We start from the raw sequence: 17,638 nt of genomic DNA, 5'->3' as shown, positions 1-17,638 counted from the left end.
AGACGGATAGCCTCAGAGGATCCAATCCAACACACTGAAGACTACGTAAGGAGCCTCTTCAGTGTGAACACCAGCGCACCATCTCAACACGGAGAGAGTGACTCCACAGACACCGAAGACTTGCTAGGCACGAGGAGAAGACGCTGTTCCTTCAGTGGTACATGCTTCCTGGAATAGCTACAGCCGCAACAGTGATCCACACGCCAGCGCGCACACGGATGCACCACAACAGGCTCGCAATCCAGGTACGCCCACACGGGAGAACACAGCCCCTCACACCAACCAGCGGCCACCACGCGGCCACGCCAAGGAAGAGGCGACCGCACGGACCCTCCCAGCAACTACCTCAGAACGCGACCAACGCGCCGATGCTTCAGGCCTGACAGACATAGCCAAGTACATGATCCGGCGTGACCTGGTGCAAACAGGACTCATCAGCTTCGACGACCGCCCTGAGAACTACCGGACGTGGAAGTTCACGTTCAAAGACGCAATCAACAGCTTGAACTTCTCAGCAAGGGAAGAGCTCAACCTGCTATTCAAGTTCCTGGGGAACGAATCCAGGGAGCACCCGAAGAGACTTCGGGCGGCAAACGCGAACCAACCCCAAGTAGCTCTTGACCTAGTGTGGGAAAGGCTAGAAGAGTGCTACGGTAGCCCCGAAGCAGTCGAGGATTCGCTCTTCAAAAGAGTCGACAGCTTCCCCAAGATCACAACTAAAGATTACTCGAAGTTACGAGAGCTCGGAGATCTGCTGCAAGAGCTTTAGTTTGCATGGAAAGACCATTCCTTAACAGGTCTCAACGTCTTGGACTCAGCTAGTGGAGTGAGACCCATCCTGGAGAAGCTACCCTACAACCTCCAAGAAAATGGATTTCACAAGGCTCCAAATACAAAAGGGAGAAGCAAGTCGCCTTCCCCCCATTCTCATTCTTCTTGAGCTTCATCCGCGAAGCGGCAAGGACAAGGAACGATCCCAGTTTCATCTTGGGTGCGCAAACCACATACAGTGCAAGCAGCCTGAGGAATGAGAAACCAGTGGCGAGATATGGTAACACCCAAACACCCATCTCGGTCCACAGGACGGACGTGCCTCCCACGACCCAAACTACTCCCGATCAGTCGGTCGCCGGAGACAACGAACCAAGGGACCTTAACAAAGAATGCCCTATACACAAAAGGCCGCATCCGCTTAACAAGTGTATCGGATTCAGAATGAAACCCATAGAGGAGCGAAAGAACTTACTCAGGGAATGGGGAGCTTGTTTCAAATGTTGTGCCTCCACAACTCATTTATTCAAAGATTGTAAAGAAGAAATCAAATGTACAGTGTGCGAAAGTGACAAGCACGTGACATCGTTACACCCAGAGGCGCTGACACTCCACCAACTCAACAATCCATCCTCCGTAGCGGAGCATGGCGGGGAGGAAGGAGAAAGAGAGCCAACATCCGTCACATCTCAGCGCACCGAAGTTTGTGGCAAAGAAAGCGACAAAATGTCCTGCTCCAAAATATGCCTTGTCGCAGTGCACCCCCAAGGACAAACTGAGAAGGCTATTCGGATGTATGCAATCCTCGACGACCAAAGCAACAGATCATTGGTGAAGACGGAGTTCTTCAACTTGTTCAACTTACAAGACAATGCCTCACCCTACACCCTCAGAACCTGTGCAGGGTCAACTGAGTCAACAGGGAGAAGAGCAAGCGGTTACGTCATACGTTCGGTGGATAACAGAGTGAAGATAGCTCTCCCCACACTCATCGAGTGCAACCACATGGCCACAAACAGGGACGAGATTCCCACACCAGACGTGGCACGCCATTACCCGCACCTCAGAGGAATAGCCAACTACATCCTGCCGGTAGAACAAGGCGCCAAGATCTTGCTGCTGCTCGGTAGGGTCATCATGAGGGTACATAAAGTCCGTAAACAGCATAACGGACCCCACAACGCGCCATACGCCCAAAGACTTGACCTAGGATGGGTGATAGTGGGCAACGCGTGCACTGACAAAGAGCACGGACAAGACTATGTTGATGCCCGCAGAACGGTGGTAACAGAACGTGGGCACACATCTCTCTCTGAACCATGTCTTGGCCATCTCCAAGTGACAGAAGGGCCAAGTGCAGAGAAAATACAAGGTCATACCCCTGAGATCAACAAAAACATTTTCACATCGGGGGGATGTGACAATGGCCTAAGATGCTTAGCGGTTCAGATAACCAAGGATGACAAGTCGACTCCACTGAAGGAAGAAAGTATCCTCCCAAAGGTGACCGACAAAGGGATCGTCCAAAAGACAAACAATCGGACGATCCTCTCGCGAGCAATGGCACGGCTAAGACGTACAGCCGTTCCTCTCCACAGAGTATCAAGCGATAAAGCAGCCAGCTGTCACGGCTGGCATAGCCGCAAAAGATTGCGCCCTACAGGTGAAGCTACAGTGTTAAAAGGACTGTCCTCTCACACGTCAAAAAAGAGACAGTCGCAAAGACATTTCACAAAGGGATTTACAAGGGCAAAAGAGACTGTTTTTCGTCATGTCCAAGGAGAGAACAACCTCCTGAGGGCAGTCAACAAAGAGACACAAAAGCGTTTCACCAAATTACGTGGAGACGTTCTCGTGCAAGAGAAATGCACCGATGACCTACGGTGCACAGCGTTCCAGATAACAAGGGACGACGACAAGCAAACACCATCGAGGGAAGATAGAGGATTTCCGAGGTTAACAGTCAAGGAGCTCGTCAAAGATGGACCGGGCAGTTGGGTGAACCCGCTACCATTCCGTTCACCAAGAAAACGCCTCCCGAACAATAGAGAACTTGCCATCTCTAGGCTCACTTCACTCCGCCGCTACCCACAAAGGGAGCCGGAGACCAAGAATAAAATTGTGGTCTTCACGCGGAAGAGATTCCTTAGCGGACACGCAGAGCCAGCGCCTTCACTGAAGGAAGGCAAAAAATGCTGGCACCTCCCATCATCTGGTGTTCACTACCGTCAGAAACCCAGCCAGATCTGGGTAACGTTCAGCTCCAATGCTCAGTACCAAGAAGCCTCTCCCAACGGGGCACTACTCACTGGACCAGACTTGACAACCAGTCTTCCAGGGGCGTTGATCCGCTTCCGCAAGGAGCCAAAGGCCATCTCCTTCCGCCAAACGCCAGGTGATAGGGTGACAAACTACCGCGACTGGTACATCCACGAGGTGATGCACTCAGTAGAGAAAACTACAGAGTCAAAGGGACTATTCTCTCACGAAATTGAAAGGAAACAGTGCCAGAGACTTTCACAGAAAGACATTGCGGTGAACCCAGCTAACCTGGACCGGTTCATCCACCCAACATCCTTTGCTAAAAGACTTTGCCAAGGGATTTCAACGCCAGTGGTACAGTCCGGTATCACCTCGTTATGTGGACATGAACTTTGCACTGTTATGTTATGTTATATTGTACATATGTTCCACATATATCTAGAATATAGTGGTATCTCCAGATACCAGACGGGGAGTGTCATGGAACAAGAACTACATTTCTGTTTCACCCCCCCCTTCCTTGCAGTTCTGCCCGTCAGTTTCTCATTCCCAGCTGCATGTGTTTTGCCCTGTGCACACACACAGTGCCCGTGTGATAGACACAGCATTATTTCCCCTGTCCCAGCAGCTTGCTGTATCAGAAATTCAACATTATTGCTACATGTTGTGGCTCCCTTAGACATTTCTGTGAGTTGCTATAGCAGCCCCAGCCTTTCTCTCAAATGAGCTAGTCTGCTTTCTCCCCCTCTGCTCTGCCCACAGATGGTCTGTCCCCAGGCTATCTTGCTACCCAGCATACATTGGGACTTCCTTTTCCACCTTCTCCACCGGCTGAGTGAGTATCCTGCTGTAACTGCTCTAGTGGCAGGATTACCCTTTTCACCTGTCCTTAACTACAAAGTACCCACAGAGAGACATTATCTAAACACCAATATCTCTTCACAAGTGCCTGTCTTTTATGCTGCTTTCCCCAAATAAAGTAAAGAAAAGATACAGAACTTGTTGTGCTTTGAAAAGAGGGCCGAGTTGAAACTATCTGGGCTAATCATCTTACACATGACCCTGGCCTCCAGAATAATATATATATATATATATATATATATATATATATATATATATATATATATATATATATATAAAGAAAAGAAAGTAGCACCAAAAGGTGATCAATTATATACCAATAAATGACAATAAATGTTATTATAGAATTACCCTAAAAAAATTGATAACAATTAATAATATACAGCATACACGCGCAGGATGACCTGTCGTGACCTCTACGCGTTTCGTACCAAGTGGTACGAAACGCGTAGAGGTCACGACAGGTCATCCTGCGCGTGTATGCTGTTAAGCTGAGACGGAGCCTGCAGGAGACAGCAGCGTTTTTTTCCATCTCCGCGGTGCTGAGATCCGGATCCTGTGCAGCCACCGCGAGTCTGCTGACTGTCTCAGTGTGAGTGTCCGTTTCCCCTTGCCAGTGCCCAACCTTATGGCGGTTTCTATACAAATCTGCTGATAGGTTGTTTTCATGTTTGTTTTTTTCTTTCATGTGTTTTTATATAAATTTTACTGTATTTGTATACTGTGCAGCTTAGGGTTTAGTCACCATCAGGTATTCTCCTGGGTAGTACTTAGCCGTCCAGCTGCACAGCTGTTCTGAGGTGGGGTTGGATCCCCTCAGAGTTTGTGTGTATTTTTAATAAATTACCTTCCACTAATCCCTGGTGCGCATTTGTGCATTTTTTATTATCTTGTATTTCAGGGTGCCCTCCCCCCTTTTTAAGGGGGGTGCACCTAGATTTGAGAGTTTCTGGGGAGACGCTTTATGTACATGCTGCAAAGGGATCATCCACACCATCACACAGCACGAGCGCTGAATATCCTGTTTTTTCTACCAGCATTTTTACCCTATTCAGATAAACCTCCATCCACCCTTCCCCATTATTAAATGTTACAGTTTTACACTATGGGGCGTGCGCTGTTTTTTTTTAATATATATATATATATATATATCACACACACACACTATATATATATATATACCATAATACTGAGTTAAGTTATGGTGAGTAAAAAAAGTGACAAAAACCCTCCACAGGAAAGCAAATATGCAAATACAACTGTATGCTCATCTGCATGTCTTAGGCAGGTCTGCAACCCCGCCTTTCCCCATTATCACCCAGCATACAGCACTTCCACTGCAACAAGGGATTCTGGGAAATGACATGCAAATGAGCACACAGTGTCACTTTTTGCCTCAAAAACCATTTTTAACATGGTTCCCTATAGGCTTAAGCTTGCTGCATGGTCACAGCTTTGAGCACAGCCAGGGTTAAGGTGCACCCACGTGCACGTGCCTCATGCTTTTCCCGTCTATAGAGCCGGGAGCTGCAGGTAATGTATATGTGTGTGTATGTGTGAGTATATGTGTGTGAATGGGTTGTATGAGTGAAAGTAAGTCCTAAATAATATTTTTTAAAGAAAAAAAAAAGTTTAATAAATATTTTTTTTTGTTTTGCAATCCTTGGCACAGGCACGCACGCACGCACGCGAGCGCAGGCAAGACCGTGCCATGGAATTGTATTATTATCTCCAAGTCGCAGTCACTGTGGCTCTTGCACTGCACAGTGAGTGTCAGTAGCGCCACCTGCAGCACACACGCGGGGAACCTTCTGACAGCAGATGATAGCTCATCGCCTCACGTAACTACATTTCCCACAATGCCATGCGGAAATGTGACCCGCACCGCCACCGCGTATTTACCTCGTCGCGCGCATCCCCTGTTGCTGCATGGTGACGTGCCTGAGCCATGTGACTTAAGTTGAAGTACCCAGTAGCCATGTTTGATAAGGGCGGCGTGCCCGCTCTTCGTATAGAAGTGGTGTCTGAAAGCATGATCGCGTCATACAACGAGACGTTAAAAAAACAGACAATAAGATCCTGCAGCGGACGTATAACCCCTTGACTACAGATGTCTCTAAGGTTAAATAAACGTGCGTTTGTTTATATGTGTAGGTTCCGTAACTTCGTGTCAATTTTGCCCGTGTTAAACATGGCCGCCGCGGCGCCCATCACTATCCAGCTGTGGGCTCTCCCTGGAACGTCACGTTACGTCATCGCACGCGGATGGTGTGTGCCCGGCTGCAGGAGGAGAGGAGGAGGTGGTAGCGGCCGCGATGTGACGGGGGTCTCTGACATCACAACTGAGCCTGCGCGGCTCGTCATCACGATCGATGTAACGTAATGCGGAACAATCGAGCGTGTCAGATGACGTAATGTGACGTGTGTGTGTGTGTGTTGTGTGTGTTGTGTGTGTTGTGTGTGTTGTGTGTGTTGTGTGTGTGTGTGTGTGTGTGTGTGTGTGTGTGTGTGTGTGTGTGTGTGTGTGTGTGTGTGTGTCACTGACTATGTCACTGACTATGAAAGGGGCAGGGAGACCAGAAATGGGAACACAGAACTAGATCATTATCACTTCAGTCATCATTTTCTTTCTTTGTATTATTACATTGTATATTATTTTGCTAACCTCCTTTGATTTGTGACAGCGTAAAAACAGAATATATTTGTGTGATGTAATGATTTGCACTACATCTTTAATATGGTCTGTGTACTAGAAGAGACTATAGAGAAAAATCAGTGTGCTTCTGAGTACCTGTGCACGGCGTTTGTAATGATAATACTCTTCACTTTAGGTGCACATCGTCTGTTTTAAGGGGCCTAGCTATACACAATATAGTACAAAGTTCATAGTTGCCAAAAAAAGTGCTTATTCAGCTAAAACATCCATGCTTTATCTAGCAGATAATTGTACAACAGGCCCAACGTTTTGGGGGTCCCTTCATCCTGCACCGGACTAAGCGTGTCCCCCCCGAATCGCTGTGCCTGTTGCACCATAATCTGTTGAATAAGTAATTTCTCTGATATTTGTGTGACGGGTCATTATGAACTTGGAAATGAAGCGCCTGAAAAGCCCCATATATGTCCCATGGTATTTTCGGAAGAAATCAGCACAAATGGACGCTCTGGCAGATATAGAATAACGCCCTTACTTTTGATTTATAATTATTTAGGTAAAATGTTTTGGGCCACAATCCTCAAATCTCATTTATTTAAACCGGTGAATGCTCTGTTAGTGTTGCTCTGCCATTGTTAATCCACCTCTGCCAGTATCTAATGCTGTCCAACATTTTTTTTTTAAGGTTGGAAGAAGCGTGAGGGCAATTAAGGAGCAGACTCAATGGATGAAAGGAAGATGAAAAGGAGGAGTCCCAAATCTTCCACTAGCCACCCTCCTCCCCCAGCTAATGCCAAGAAAACCGCTGTGCCGCCCAGTAAAAGCACCGGCTTCAACAATGCTGCAACGCAGCCCTCCGGGCAGAAACCAAAGCTGAAACGGTGAGCTGACATACAGTACCACAGAGGTAGCAGGTTGCCCTAATAACATGAGAAATGTCCTCATAAGTGGTAGTGTGGAGGATGTTACCTGGATCACGTGAATATTTATACTCCTTGTATGTATATTGTTTTATTGATATAGCGCCAACAGTGTACAAAGCGCAATATACACATATAACGAGGGCGCAAAAAATAAACACACTACTAGTATAAAATTAAACGTTATTAATAGTTACCTCCTGACGAAGCGTCATATAACGCGAAACGCGTAGAGATGACGTCATTCGCAGCAGAGAGGAAGCGTCATTACGTTCCTCCGGGCAGCTGTGTTTTTTACTTCCCTGCGGTGGTTTAGCGCGAAGTTTATGGGTTTGAATTTGGATATTGAGCCGGCAGAACGTAGCCACCGGATCATCTGGCATTTGGGATCTTGCCTCAGTGTTGGTTCCTCCGCTCACATTCACCCCTCCCTCCAGCTCCCCCAGTGATGTTTGGATCTATTGTGATCCTATTTTATGTAAGTTTTACTTTTTGCAATTTATAAATATTAATAACGTTTAATTTTATACTAATAGTGTGTTTCTTTTTTGCGCCCTTGTTATATGTGTATATTTCAGTTGGTTGCCCCGCTGATCACGGGAGAGTGAGGAGCAGCAGAGAGACTATTTAGCACACTTTGGGACATATCATGATTTTTGGAACCGCACGCACTTAATGTATCTTTTCTAGTGTATAAATGCGCTTTACAATGCTATACAATCTAGGGAATTATAATACAAGAAGTTCAACAAACGTCAAATCGGACAATAGGAACGAAAATCTCTGACCCAGAAAGCTTAAAGTAATTAGATAAAGTTCTTGTATATTATATATTGAATTACTATACTTGGTTTCCAACTTCTTCTTTTTCCTTGAAGAGCTATTAAGGAGAAACCGAAATCTCAGGGAGAAGGCAAAGGGGCTTCTTCTGCTCCGATCCAGCACTCCTTTCTTACTGATGTGTCGGATGTCCAGGAGATGGAGAAAGGCCTTCTCAGTCTGCTTAATGACTTCCACTTGGGCAAACTTGAAGCTTTTGGTAATTGGATTTCCGGTTTTCCCCTTATATACTGCTTATTCTCGTAAGGATTTCCAGATGAGATAGGAAAGCTCTAAAAAACTATGCTATGCTCATTCAGTTTGTGCCATTAGATGTATACGCTGTAAACCCCTATAGAAATCCTGGACGGACAATCGATGATATTGTTGCTATACAAGTTCTGTTCCCTGTTGTTTTTGTAACTTGACATTTATTGTATTCTTAAAAGAAATCACTTTTAAAAAAGCTATCGCAGTGATATTTGAGGTGCTTATACACTTTTTTCTTTCCTCGTTACAGGAGTAATCCAAGCCGTTTTTTATTTTCTACATAGAATTGAAGCAGTGGGCCTCTGGAGCTGAACCTCGTTAATCTCCGTGCCAGAGATCCCTGCTTCCCGAGATACTTGCCTTTGAAGGGCGTGCCGGTATATCCTGCAAGTTTCAAGCTTCTGTGTCTCGTGAGCCAATAGGATACCAGACCGGATGACGTCACAGCCTCCTATTGGCCCGCAGGGCCCGGCAGCTTTGAAACGAGACCATTACGCGAACCACGTAGCCGAGCCGGAGGGCTACCGGCACCCCCTACGGAGGTATGTATTTCTGGAAGCAGGGGGTCCCCAGAGCTGAAATGAATGGGGTTCAGCTCTTGAGACATCCTGCTTCAAATCTCTGTAAGACAAATAGAAAAATAATGAAGGGGAAAAAAAACGGCACCCTAGGATTGCCTTGTAAAAACGTACATTTCATAACATAGAGAAACTAACATCTTAAAGCACTCCTGTGTGACGGCAATGTATGGTTTTTTAACACAGTTGTGTTTATCAGTCACACATGTTTAGCAGGCATGGGCTGGATTGGTTTAGATATACAATTGCTTTGCAAAGCCAAAGACATCTTAATAAGATCAGTTGTATAATAGGGAACTTCCTGTTATTGTGTGTGTGTGTGTGTGTGTATAGTCAGGGGAGGAGACATAGAAAGGGCTGTGCTGTGTATGCTGGTTTCTGTATTGAAAGAGAGGGAAAAAAACAAACACCAGTGTGTTAGCTGGTTATCTATACAGTGTTACCCACACACGTTTAGCCCGGATATATATTCTTATGCTAAGAGCAAATACTCGTACAAAAATGAAACCATTTTTTTAAAATGACAAACATGTAAAAATAGAATAAAAAAGACAAAATACAAGTGCGCAACAAAAAACCTCTACTGTTTTAACCCCTTAATCACCTATGTGTTAAGTTAAATAAACAACCTCTGTGTTAGGAACTGGTGTCTGCAGCTGTATGTATAGGGATAAGGTTACCCCTAGAGCAACTGGAAAACAAAAGAAACAGAAGCGCAAGCGCACATAATGAAGTAGTAAAATTAAATGAATATATATTTAAATAGGTAATATATCTCTGTACATCAGATTAGTAAATAGACAGCATTTCATGTACATTGACATGTGTTACCAAGCATCACAGGGTAAGTACTGGATCGAGGGACATCCACCTCACTGCCAGAAGTTCTTGCACTGGCTAGCAGCCGGACGGAGAGGTGATTTGGAGAGCCAGTTAACCAGCGAGGCTTTAACTTCAAAACTACAGTCCCAAGCAGAAGCTGCGTCCTTAAGTGCCGAGACGGTCCGTAGAGGGGAGCAAGAACTTCTGGCAGTGAGGTGGATGTCCCTCGATCCAGTACTTGCCCTGTGATGCTTGGTAACACATGTCAATGTACATGAAATGCTGTCTATTTACTAATCTGATGTACGCAGATATATTACCTATTTAAATATATATTCATTTAATTTTACTACTTCACTATGTGCATTTGCGCTTCTGTTTCTTTTGTTTTCATGTAAAAATAGAAAGATTGTAATACCAACAAATCAAGCGCTAAATACCTCGACATCAATAAGTGCAAATATGTGATACATGCAAACGTGTGAAAATCTAAGGGACCCTGTCCTTTCCCTGAAAAGACTTGTGGAAAGTGCTGCTGGAAAAATGAACTGGTGCTTAGTCCAAGTGTCATATGCCAAAAAAGAGAGACAAAAATAAAAGGAAGGGAACTTGCACACTCAAAAGGCAAACGGAGATTGTACGTAAATCATAAAGTTGTTTTTTTTTTAACTGAAAGTAATCTTTTTAACACGCCATACGTAGTACATACAGGTAAGTAGATAAAGTGAGCTCAAAAAACAAACAAACAGGACTCAGAATGAGGGAAAGCCATATGTAAAAAATACGTAGCTCAGTTCACAAAGATGGCTGCAGAACAGGCAAAAAAAAAGAGTGGTACTGGTACCAGAAATAAGTGGGTCACACTGGGGTAGGCTAGCCAGGCAAAAAGGAGAGGGACGAGTAAAAACAAAATGAGAAGGTGGGGAGGGGGGGGTAGCAGGTGAGGCAATGAAAGAAACGTCCTACTCGGGGAAGTGTCAGTCAGAAATGCAGCCGGACTGCTGAACCTGCTGCATTTTGGCTCCATTACTGCCATTTGGTAACGTTTATTTTGGGTTCTCACAAAGGCAACCCATTAAAGGGAAGTACTGCAGAACCTAGAACCGTTGGGAACTGGCCTGAAGACGGGACTATATCCGAAACGTTGCCCCTCTTTTTAAATGTTGTTATTTACCCAACCCGTCCCCTTTCTCATTTGTTTTTGACTCTTCCCTCTCCGTTTTCTTTTTGCCTGGCTAGCCTACTCCAGTGTGACCCACTTATTTCTGGTACCAGTACAACTCTCCTTTTTTTACCATTTTTTTATGCCTGTTCTGCAGCCATCTTTGTGAGCTGAGCTACGTATTTTTTACATATGGCTTTCCATCATTCTAAGTCTTGTTTGTTTTATTTGTGCTCACTATATCTACTTATCTGTATGTATTCCCTACATATGGCGTGTTTATAAGCTTACTTTCAGTAAAAAAAAAAAAAACTTTATGATTTACTTACATTCTCTGTTTGCCTTTTTGAGTGTGGGGGTTCCCTTCCTTTATTTTTGTCCAAATATATTGAGGGATTATGGGGTCTCTGGGTTTCCTGCACCTTGTCTAGACCCTGCTATTCATCTTGGGCGTGCTGATTCTCACTATTGTATATTTGCCAAAAAAAGAGAGAAACCGGTGCATCCTCAATGAAGGGAAATGGGAGGAAAAAAAAAAGTGTGTGTGAGTGAAGTACATTCGGGCAAAAATAGGACTCCAAATTAGAAGGGGGATACGCTGTGCCTCTCATGGGGTGCCATGATATAACGGAGGACAGAAACCAGAGACAGACCGGTGACGTAAGTGACGTCAGACTTCAGCACTCCCGCAGAGACTGTCATCGTGAGAACTTTTCCTGTACCGGTTGGCTATATATTTTTCAGAAAAGCTTTATAGAAGCACTAGTTTGTGAGTGGTTATGGATTATTTCCCACAACTTTAATATATTATTTCTATATGTTGCGCGATGAGTCCTCCCCTGCTTCTTTTCCACATGAAACATCTTATGTGAAGGGACAGTCTGCAGGAGAGACGTACTATACAGAGATACATACCTTTTCTATTCAGTGCCTTAAATCCAGGCGCTCCATGTGAATGCATATCGAACCCCCCTTTTTATTCTGAGTCCTATTTGTGCCAGAACGTACTTCACTAACTATATATATATATATATATATATATATATATTATTATATATTTATTTTTCTCTCCCATTTCCCTACATTGAGGTTACGCTGTGTTCTCTTTTTGCATATGTAGGCAGCTGATTACCTTATCCAGGTAAATCTTGAAGATGGAGGAAAATGGCTATTACCTGCCGGAGTTAACGTCCTAATTTAATGTACATATGCCAGTGAATGTATGTTCCATAACAGGATAATACAAGTCGAGGGGTACTGCATCCAGTTTACTGAGGTGAGACTGTAGTGCTGTACATGAACAGTGTAGTTGAATTCGGCATTTGTTGATCAAGGCATATTTTGGCGAGGCTTATTTCAGTTTGCCCAACTTAGCTCATGTTTTAGATGCCAGTTTATCTATTTTAGGTAGAGGCTGAGCTAGGGTTCCCTTCACTCTTGTGAACACTGGACACTCTCTTGCTTCTTCAGGCAATGAGTGTTCGATCGAGCGGATGGAGAATGTCCGGGGGATGCAGGAAAAACTTGCCCGCTTGCACCTGGAGCTGTACGGTGAGCTGGAAGAGCTTCCAGAAGACAAGCGCAAAATAGCCAGCGACTCCAATCTCGACCGACTGCTTTCCGATGTGAGTTTGTAGGGCAAGCATCGGTCTGTCATTCCCAGGATTTACACAGCAAGGAGAAGGATTGTCACAAGGAAAAGCTGATCTTCTTTGGAAAAGAAACGATGACTATCCCCATTCTACATTTTTATTTCCTCCCATTAACCGTAGTATTTTTAAGACCATTATCAATGTGTATTACACTTTAAAGGAACAAATGGCGAAATAGATTTAGCTGAACTGTATTCTGTAATGTGCAGATATAGAGAATGAACGTGTGCCCAGAACAGCTTACACTTTGAGCGTGGTTGTCAGACAAGGGACAGAAGCCCCATAAATATATTATGCATGCCAACAGCTGAAATCTACCTTTATTTAGGGAGATTTAGAGGCTGATTCTAGATGTGCTGAAGCAACTGATCGGGCCGTTTTCAGGGAGGTTCGACACACATAAATCAGCTCATTAGTAGGAAAATGTTGATCTCCATCCTCTGTTGACCTATATTGGGCTATATATATATATTATGGTGGTCTCTGCCTCATCAATAGGAACTGCTGTGGTCCTGAATAGAAACAAACAAAAGAGCAATAGTGATAGACCCTGTTCCCCACGTAAAAATGACATACTGAATTTTTTGTGGTTTGGACCCATTGTGTATGTATCAGACTATTAATTACATCACAATCAGAAAATGTAATTAACATCCCATTACAGTATATTTTAATCCTCGATGGATCCCAATATGCATTATTATTTTGGTTGATTTCTTGTTTTACTTTAATAAAGGATGGTACCTTGTCAGTCCATAGAATAGGCAAAGAAAAGTGATACCTTTTTTAATAGGTAACTAGTGGTTAAAAAGAGTGCAAGTTTTCAGGATCACAAAGGTCCCTTCTTCATGCAGATGTTTTATCTGGTAAACAATCCTGCAAAGTATCACTTCTGCCTTGCTTATCTATTTTCTAGTTTTGCTTTGTACTCCAGTATTTACATGCATGTTAATAATATGCTGGTTTCTTTTTTTTTATTATTATTGCAGTTGGAAGAGCTGAATTCTTCTATGTATCCTTTTTGTTTCAATGAAGCTGTAAATCAGTGTTTTTCAACTAGGGTTCTTAGGTACCATTTGGGTTTCCAGGCCATCCCTAAATGGTTCCCTGCATGGAACCATGGTTACCTGTTTCAGGTAATTTGAAAATTGTACCAAATACAGAAGAATTTACAATGCATCTGATCTCAGACGCGCTATTAGAGAGGGTTGGGGTTCCTTACACTGCATCTGATCTCAGACGCGCTATTAGAGAGGGTTGGGGTTCCTTACACTGCATCTGATCTCAGACACGCTATTAGAGAGGGTTGGGGTTCCTTACAATGCATCTGATCTCAGACACGCTATTAGAGAGGGTTGGGGTTCCTTACAATGCATCTGATCTCAGACATGCTATTAGAGAGGGTTGGGGTTCCTTACACTGCATCTGATCCCAGACACGCTATTAGAGAGGGTTGGGGTTCCTTACACTGCATCTGATCTCAGACACGCTATTAGAGAGGGTTGGGGTTCCTTACAATGCATCTGATCTCAGACACGCTATTAGAGAGGGTTGGGGTTCCTTACAATGCATCTGATCTCAGACACGCTATTAGAGAGGGTTGGGGTTCCTTACACTGCATCTGATCCCAGACACACTATTAGAGAGAGTTGGGGTTCCTTACACTGCATCTGATCCCAGACACGCTATTAGAGAGAGTTGGGGGTTCGCAGAATTTCACAATATAATTATAGGGTTTCTTAATCAAAAAAGGTTGGAAACCACTGATATCAGTTTTAACTGCTTAAGTGTTGTGGTTATTCCAGCAAACCTTTTTTACAGATAACATGCATGGTATGGTGCTGGCAAATGTCCTGTGTACTAGAGATGGGGTGTGCAAACTTCCTGCGCTGCGCCCCCCTGGGTTGCCCTTTGCCTTTTCGACCGGCGTCATTTGACGCCCGTCGCCATGGAGACACGTGGACCGAAGCCTGGTAAGTGAGTTCACAGAGGCCTCATGCTGAAGAGCACGTGCCTCTGTACCTGCCGCGCCCCCCCAAAAAAATCTCCCCTCCCCCAGTATGCGCATCCCTGTGCTAGGGCAACCAAATAAACAACCAACTAAAAGAATTGGTGTTTGGCCCCGCATTTGTGGCGGTAAAATGGAATTGCTGTTAATTTGCCATTTTTGTCTTGTATGAAAACTTTGCTAAATCATTAACTTTGACACAAAAGTATTAAATAGTAGAATAGTAAATAGCCCCCTAATACATTTTTCTGTGAATACTTTTGGTGTTGAGTACCTTGTATTACTGCTGTCCCAGTCCTCTTCCCCCTCCCCCCCTTTTTTTTTTAGCTAGATCTAACGTTACCATCACGTGTTACCATACGTTTTATCTGTGCTTATTTTTTGGGTGAGAGCTGTGGATAAGTATTTCTATTCTCTATTGTTGATATCTTTATATGACGTCTCCGTGCTTTGTTTTCTTTTTCGCTATGTTTTTTCTTGATATTGTGTATGTGGCACAGTGAGTAAAATCCTCTTTTTGCTATTTCTGTCTTGGTTTCGTAGTTATTTTTTATATTGAGTGCGGGATACCATTATATACTTAATTGTTAGTTCTTTGGGGTCTAGGGGTCCCTTTGGTTTCTGTGCACCACTCTTGTTCCTTTTTGTGTGAATTATTCTATTAAGGTGTTACTGATTTCCCTAGGGATTATTAAATATTATAGGCTAAAGCAGTAAAATTCAGGGCATTATTGAAAACCCTGCTCTCTGATTGGTTAAAATTCCGGGCATTATCCAATCAGTAATGCCCGGAATTTAGCAGCTTGCAAAGTGCAGTTTTCAATGGGTTTATTTCCAGCCAATCAGCTTTCAGAACAGCTGAGACAGGGCAGGGGATTGGTTTGCATGAAGTAAAAGCTCTGAGACAGGGCAGGGGATTGGTCAGAACGTATCAGCCCCGGGTTGACTCCTCCCCCTCCCAAGCTGACAGATTTTCTGAGCAGATTCAGTTGATTTTGGGGGATAATCAAAGATTGCATACATTTAAAAATAATATTTTTTTTAAGTGCCACCAGTAATGCTGCTGACAGAAGTGTCACCCATTGTATCAATGTGCTGATCCACAGTATTTTAACCTGCACATAATAACAAGGATTACCAAACACAGGTTCACAATTTGCAGACTACAGTTCACTTTACTCAACCTGATTGCCACAATCGGTTTTAAAGCCAAGAGCTTCTAGTACGCACATTTTGAAGGATAATTTCAAGTTGTCTATGTCTCCAGGTGACTCTTAAACCAGCGTCCAGTCAGTAGGTTCCAGGGGGGTTTATAAACCACAGAGAGACATCCTGCTACAAGTTAAACCTTAACAACGCATCTCAGACAAAAGCTTCACCTTGCCGATGTTCAAGATATTCCAAAAACTACAGCCAACTGAAGAAGCACCACAGATTCCTGGGTTGTAAAGAAGGTCTCTTCTTTCTTTCACTTATCTGTGTGGAAAGAGTATTATGACCATTTTATCACTAGAACCTCAAATGTTAATTGCCTGGTGATGGGATAAATGCAAATACTCCATACCTCTTGCGGTCACATGTCTGCAGATCATTTGGTTAGATTCTGAGTTTTACATTTTCAGGTTCGTATTTTCAGTGCAATTTAGGATGTCAAAATGTGATACAGGCCCTTTTGACGTTGTAAGAGGTGAAGGTGTATAAAGCAGTAATGTCGCACAGTAAGCAGACTCTTGTTTCAAATGAGCTTGTCTTAACCTAAAAGTTACCGCTTTGCTTGAACATTCTCACATCCAGACCAGAATCCTTTGCTTCCAATACATTCTCATTCCTTTGTTCAAGATTTTGTTTGTGGTGCGCGGCAAGATGTGCAAATGGCTTCTGTATAATTATGCCTTATTGGTCCAAATATGTGCGCAGACTTCAGAGCCTTTTAATGTTTCTGTTGCTCGTACTGTTACTTTGTTTCCTATACAGTGCAGTTGCCTCAATATATAAGTAATTAGAGGAGAGGTTCCCCAAGTGGAAACCAATGTAGTGTCATTGTTTACATGCAGACAATCTAAATGCTATTGTATTTAATGTATTCTAATGTTGATCTGTACATGTTGATGAAACTGTTATTTCTTTTAAACAAACTGCTATGCATCAATTGTATGTTTCTTACTTATACGAGCAGAAAATTATACTTGTTTTTGTTATGCTGAAATGTATTTTCTTTACTATTTTCATTGCTTAAAATATGAAAACATTGTGATTTAAAAAAAAAAGTTGAAATGCTAAAATTCTATGTTTTGGACAAATACAGTAATGTGCTAGTTATGTGGTAAATAAATATTTTACGGTGTAATACCAGCAAACAAACTAATGTTGACATTCTGCTCATATTCAGGAATGGCCAAATAAATACAAATTACAACTTGTCTTTTCTCCTTGTCATTGAATCTTTTTGGTTAAATAAAATATACAGTAGTACACGGAGCTTAGCATAATGTCACAATTGTTTTCATTTCAAAGGAAATGACTATTTAAAATATTTGTAAAAAAAAATTGACTTGGGTAAGGTTAGTGTCCACATTTAAAGGAACAGCTACAAAAAGTACTGAATTTTAGTAACTGATAGTTTACCAGGAAACATGTGCTTTAAATGTATATCTTGTTAGTATGTCTCGGTGAAACACGGGGCTATAAAGTGAGTAGTGAAAGAAACCGTTATAGAGCCAACAGGCTTGCACATTCAAGGCTTAACCAGTTTGCCACAGTAGGAGGAAACGTTTAACAGTCAGAATTGACTAATCCTGAGCCATTCATCGTGTTAAAAGTAGTGACTCTGCAAAAACAAGTATTTAAAGATCAAAGCCCC

At 43.2% G+C, this 17,638-nt stretch overlaps 1 protein-coding gene across 6 annotated transcripts; it reads left to right on the top strand.

Moving 5' to 3' along the window:
• The first annotated feature begins 5,907 nt into the window (after positions 1–5,907).
• On the top strand, positions 5,908–17,198 carry CCDC28A (coiled-coil domain containing 28A). 6 transcript variants are annotated; one of them, XM_075597805.1, is made up of 6 exons: positions 5,908–6,015; positions 7,233–7,428; positions 8,346–8,506; positions 12,589–12,743; positions 13,760–13,782; positions 16,145–17,198. In XM_075597805.1, exons 2-6 carry the CDS (start codon positions 7,271–7,273, stop codon positions 16,197–16,199), a joined length of 552 nt encoding a protein of 183 aa, XP_075453920.1. In that variant the 5' UTR covers positions 5,908–6,015; positions 7,233–7,270; the 3' UTR covers positions 16,200–17,198. The 6 variants fall into 6 exon arrangements, 5 of the variants coding, with proteins under 5 accessions (XP_075453920.1, XP_075453919.1, XP_075453916.1 ...); XM_075597804.1 differs by having other exon boundaries at positions 5,908–6,026; XM_075597801.1 differs by lacking the exon at positions 5,908–6,015 and adding an exon at positions 6,136–6,268.
• Positions 17,199–17,638: the final 440 nt, after the last annotated feature.

This window comes from Ascaphus truei, chromosome 4, assembly GCF_040206685.1.
Source record: "Ascaphus truei isolate aAscTru1 chromosome 4, aAscTru1.hap1, whole genome shotgun sequence".
NCBI lineage: Eukaryota > Metazoa > Chordata > Amphibia > Anura > Ascaphidae > Ascaphus > Ascaphus truei.
The sequence above is the reverse complement of the archived record's forward strand: the minus strand, read 5'-3'. Positions and strand labels throughout refer to the sequence as shown.

Excerpts from the sequence above, each read along its gene's own strand:
- CCDC28A (XM_075597805.1), top strand. The coding sequence starts at position 7,271 with ATGGATGAAAGGAAGATGAAAAGGAGGAGTCCCAAATCTTCCACTAGC. Across the intron at positions 7,429-8,345 it reads CAGAAACCAAAGCTGAAACG|AGCTATTAAGGAGAAACCGA; the intron begins GTGAGCTGACAT and ends TTTTCCTTGAAG. Across the intron at positions 8,507-12,588 it reads GGGCAAACTTGAAGCTTTTG|GCAATGAGTGTTCGATCGAG; the intron begins GTAATTGGATTT and ends TTGCTTCTTCAG.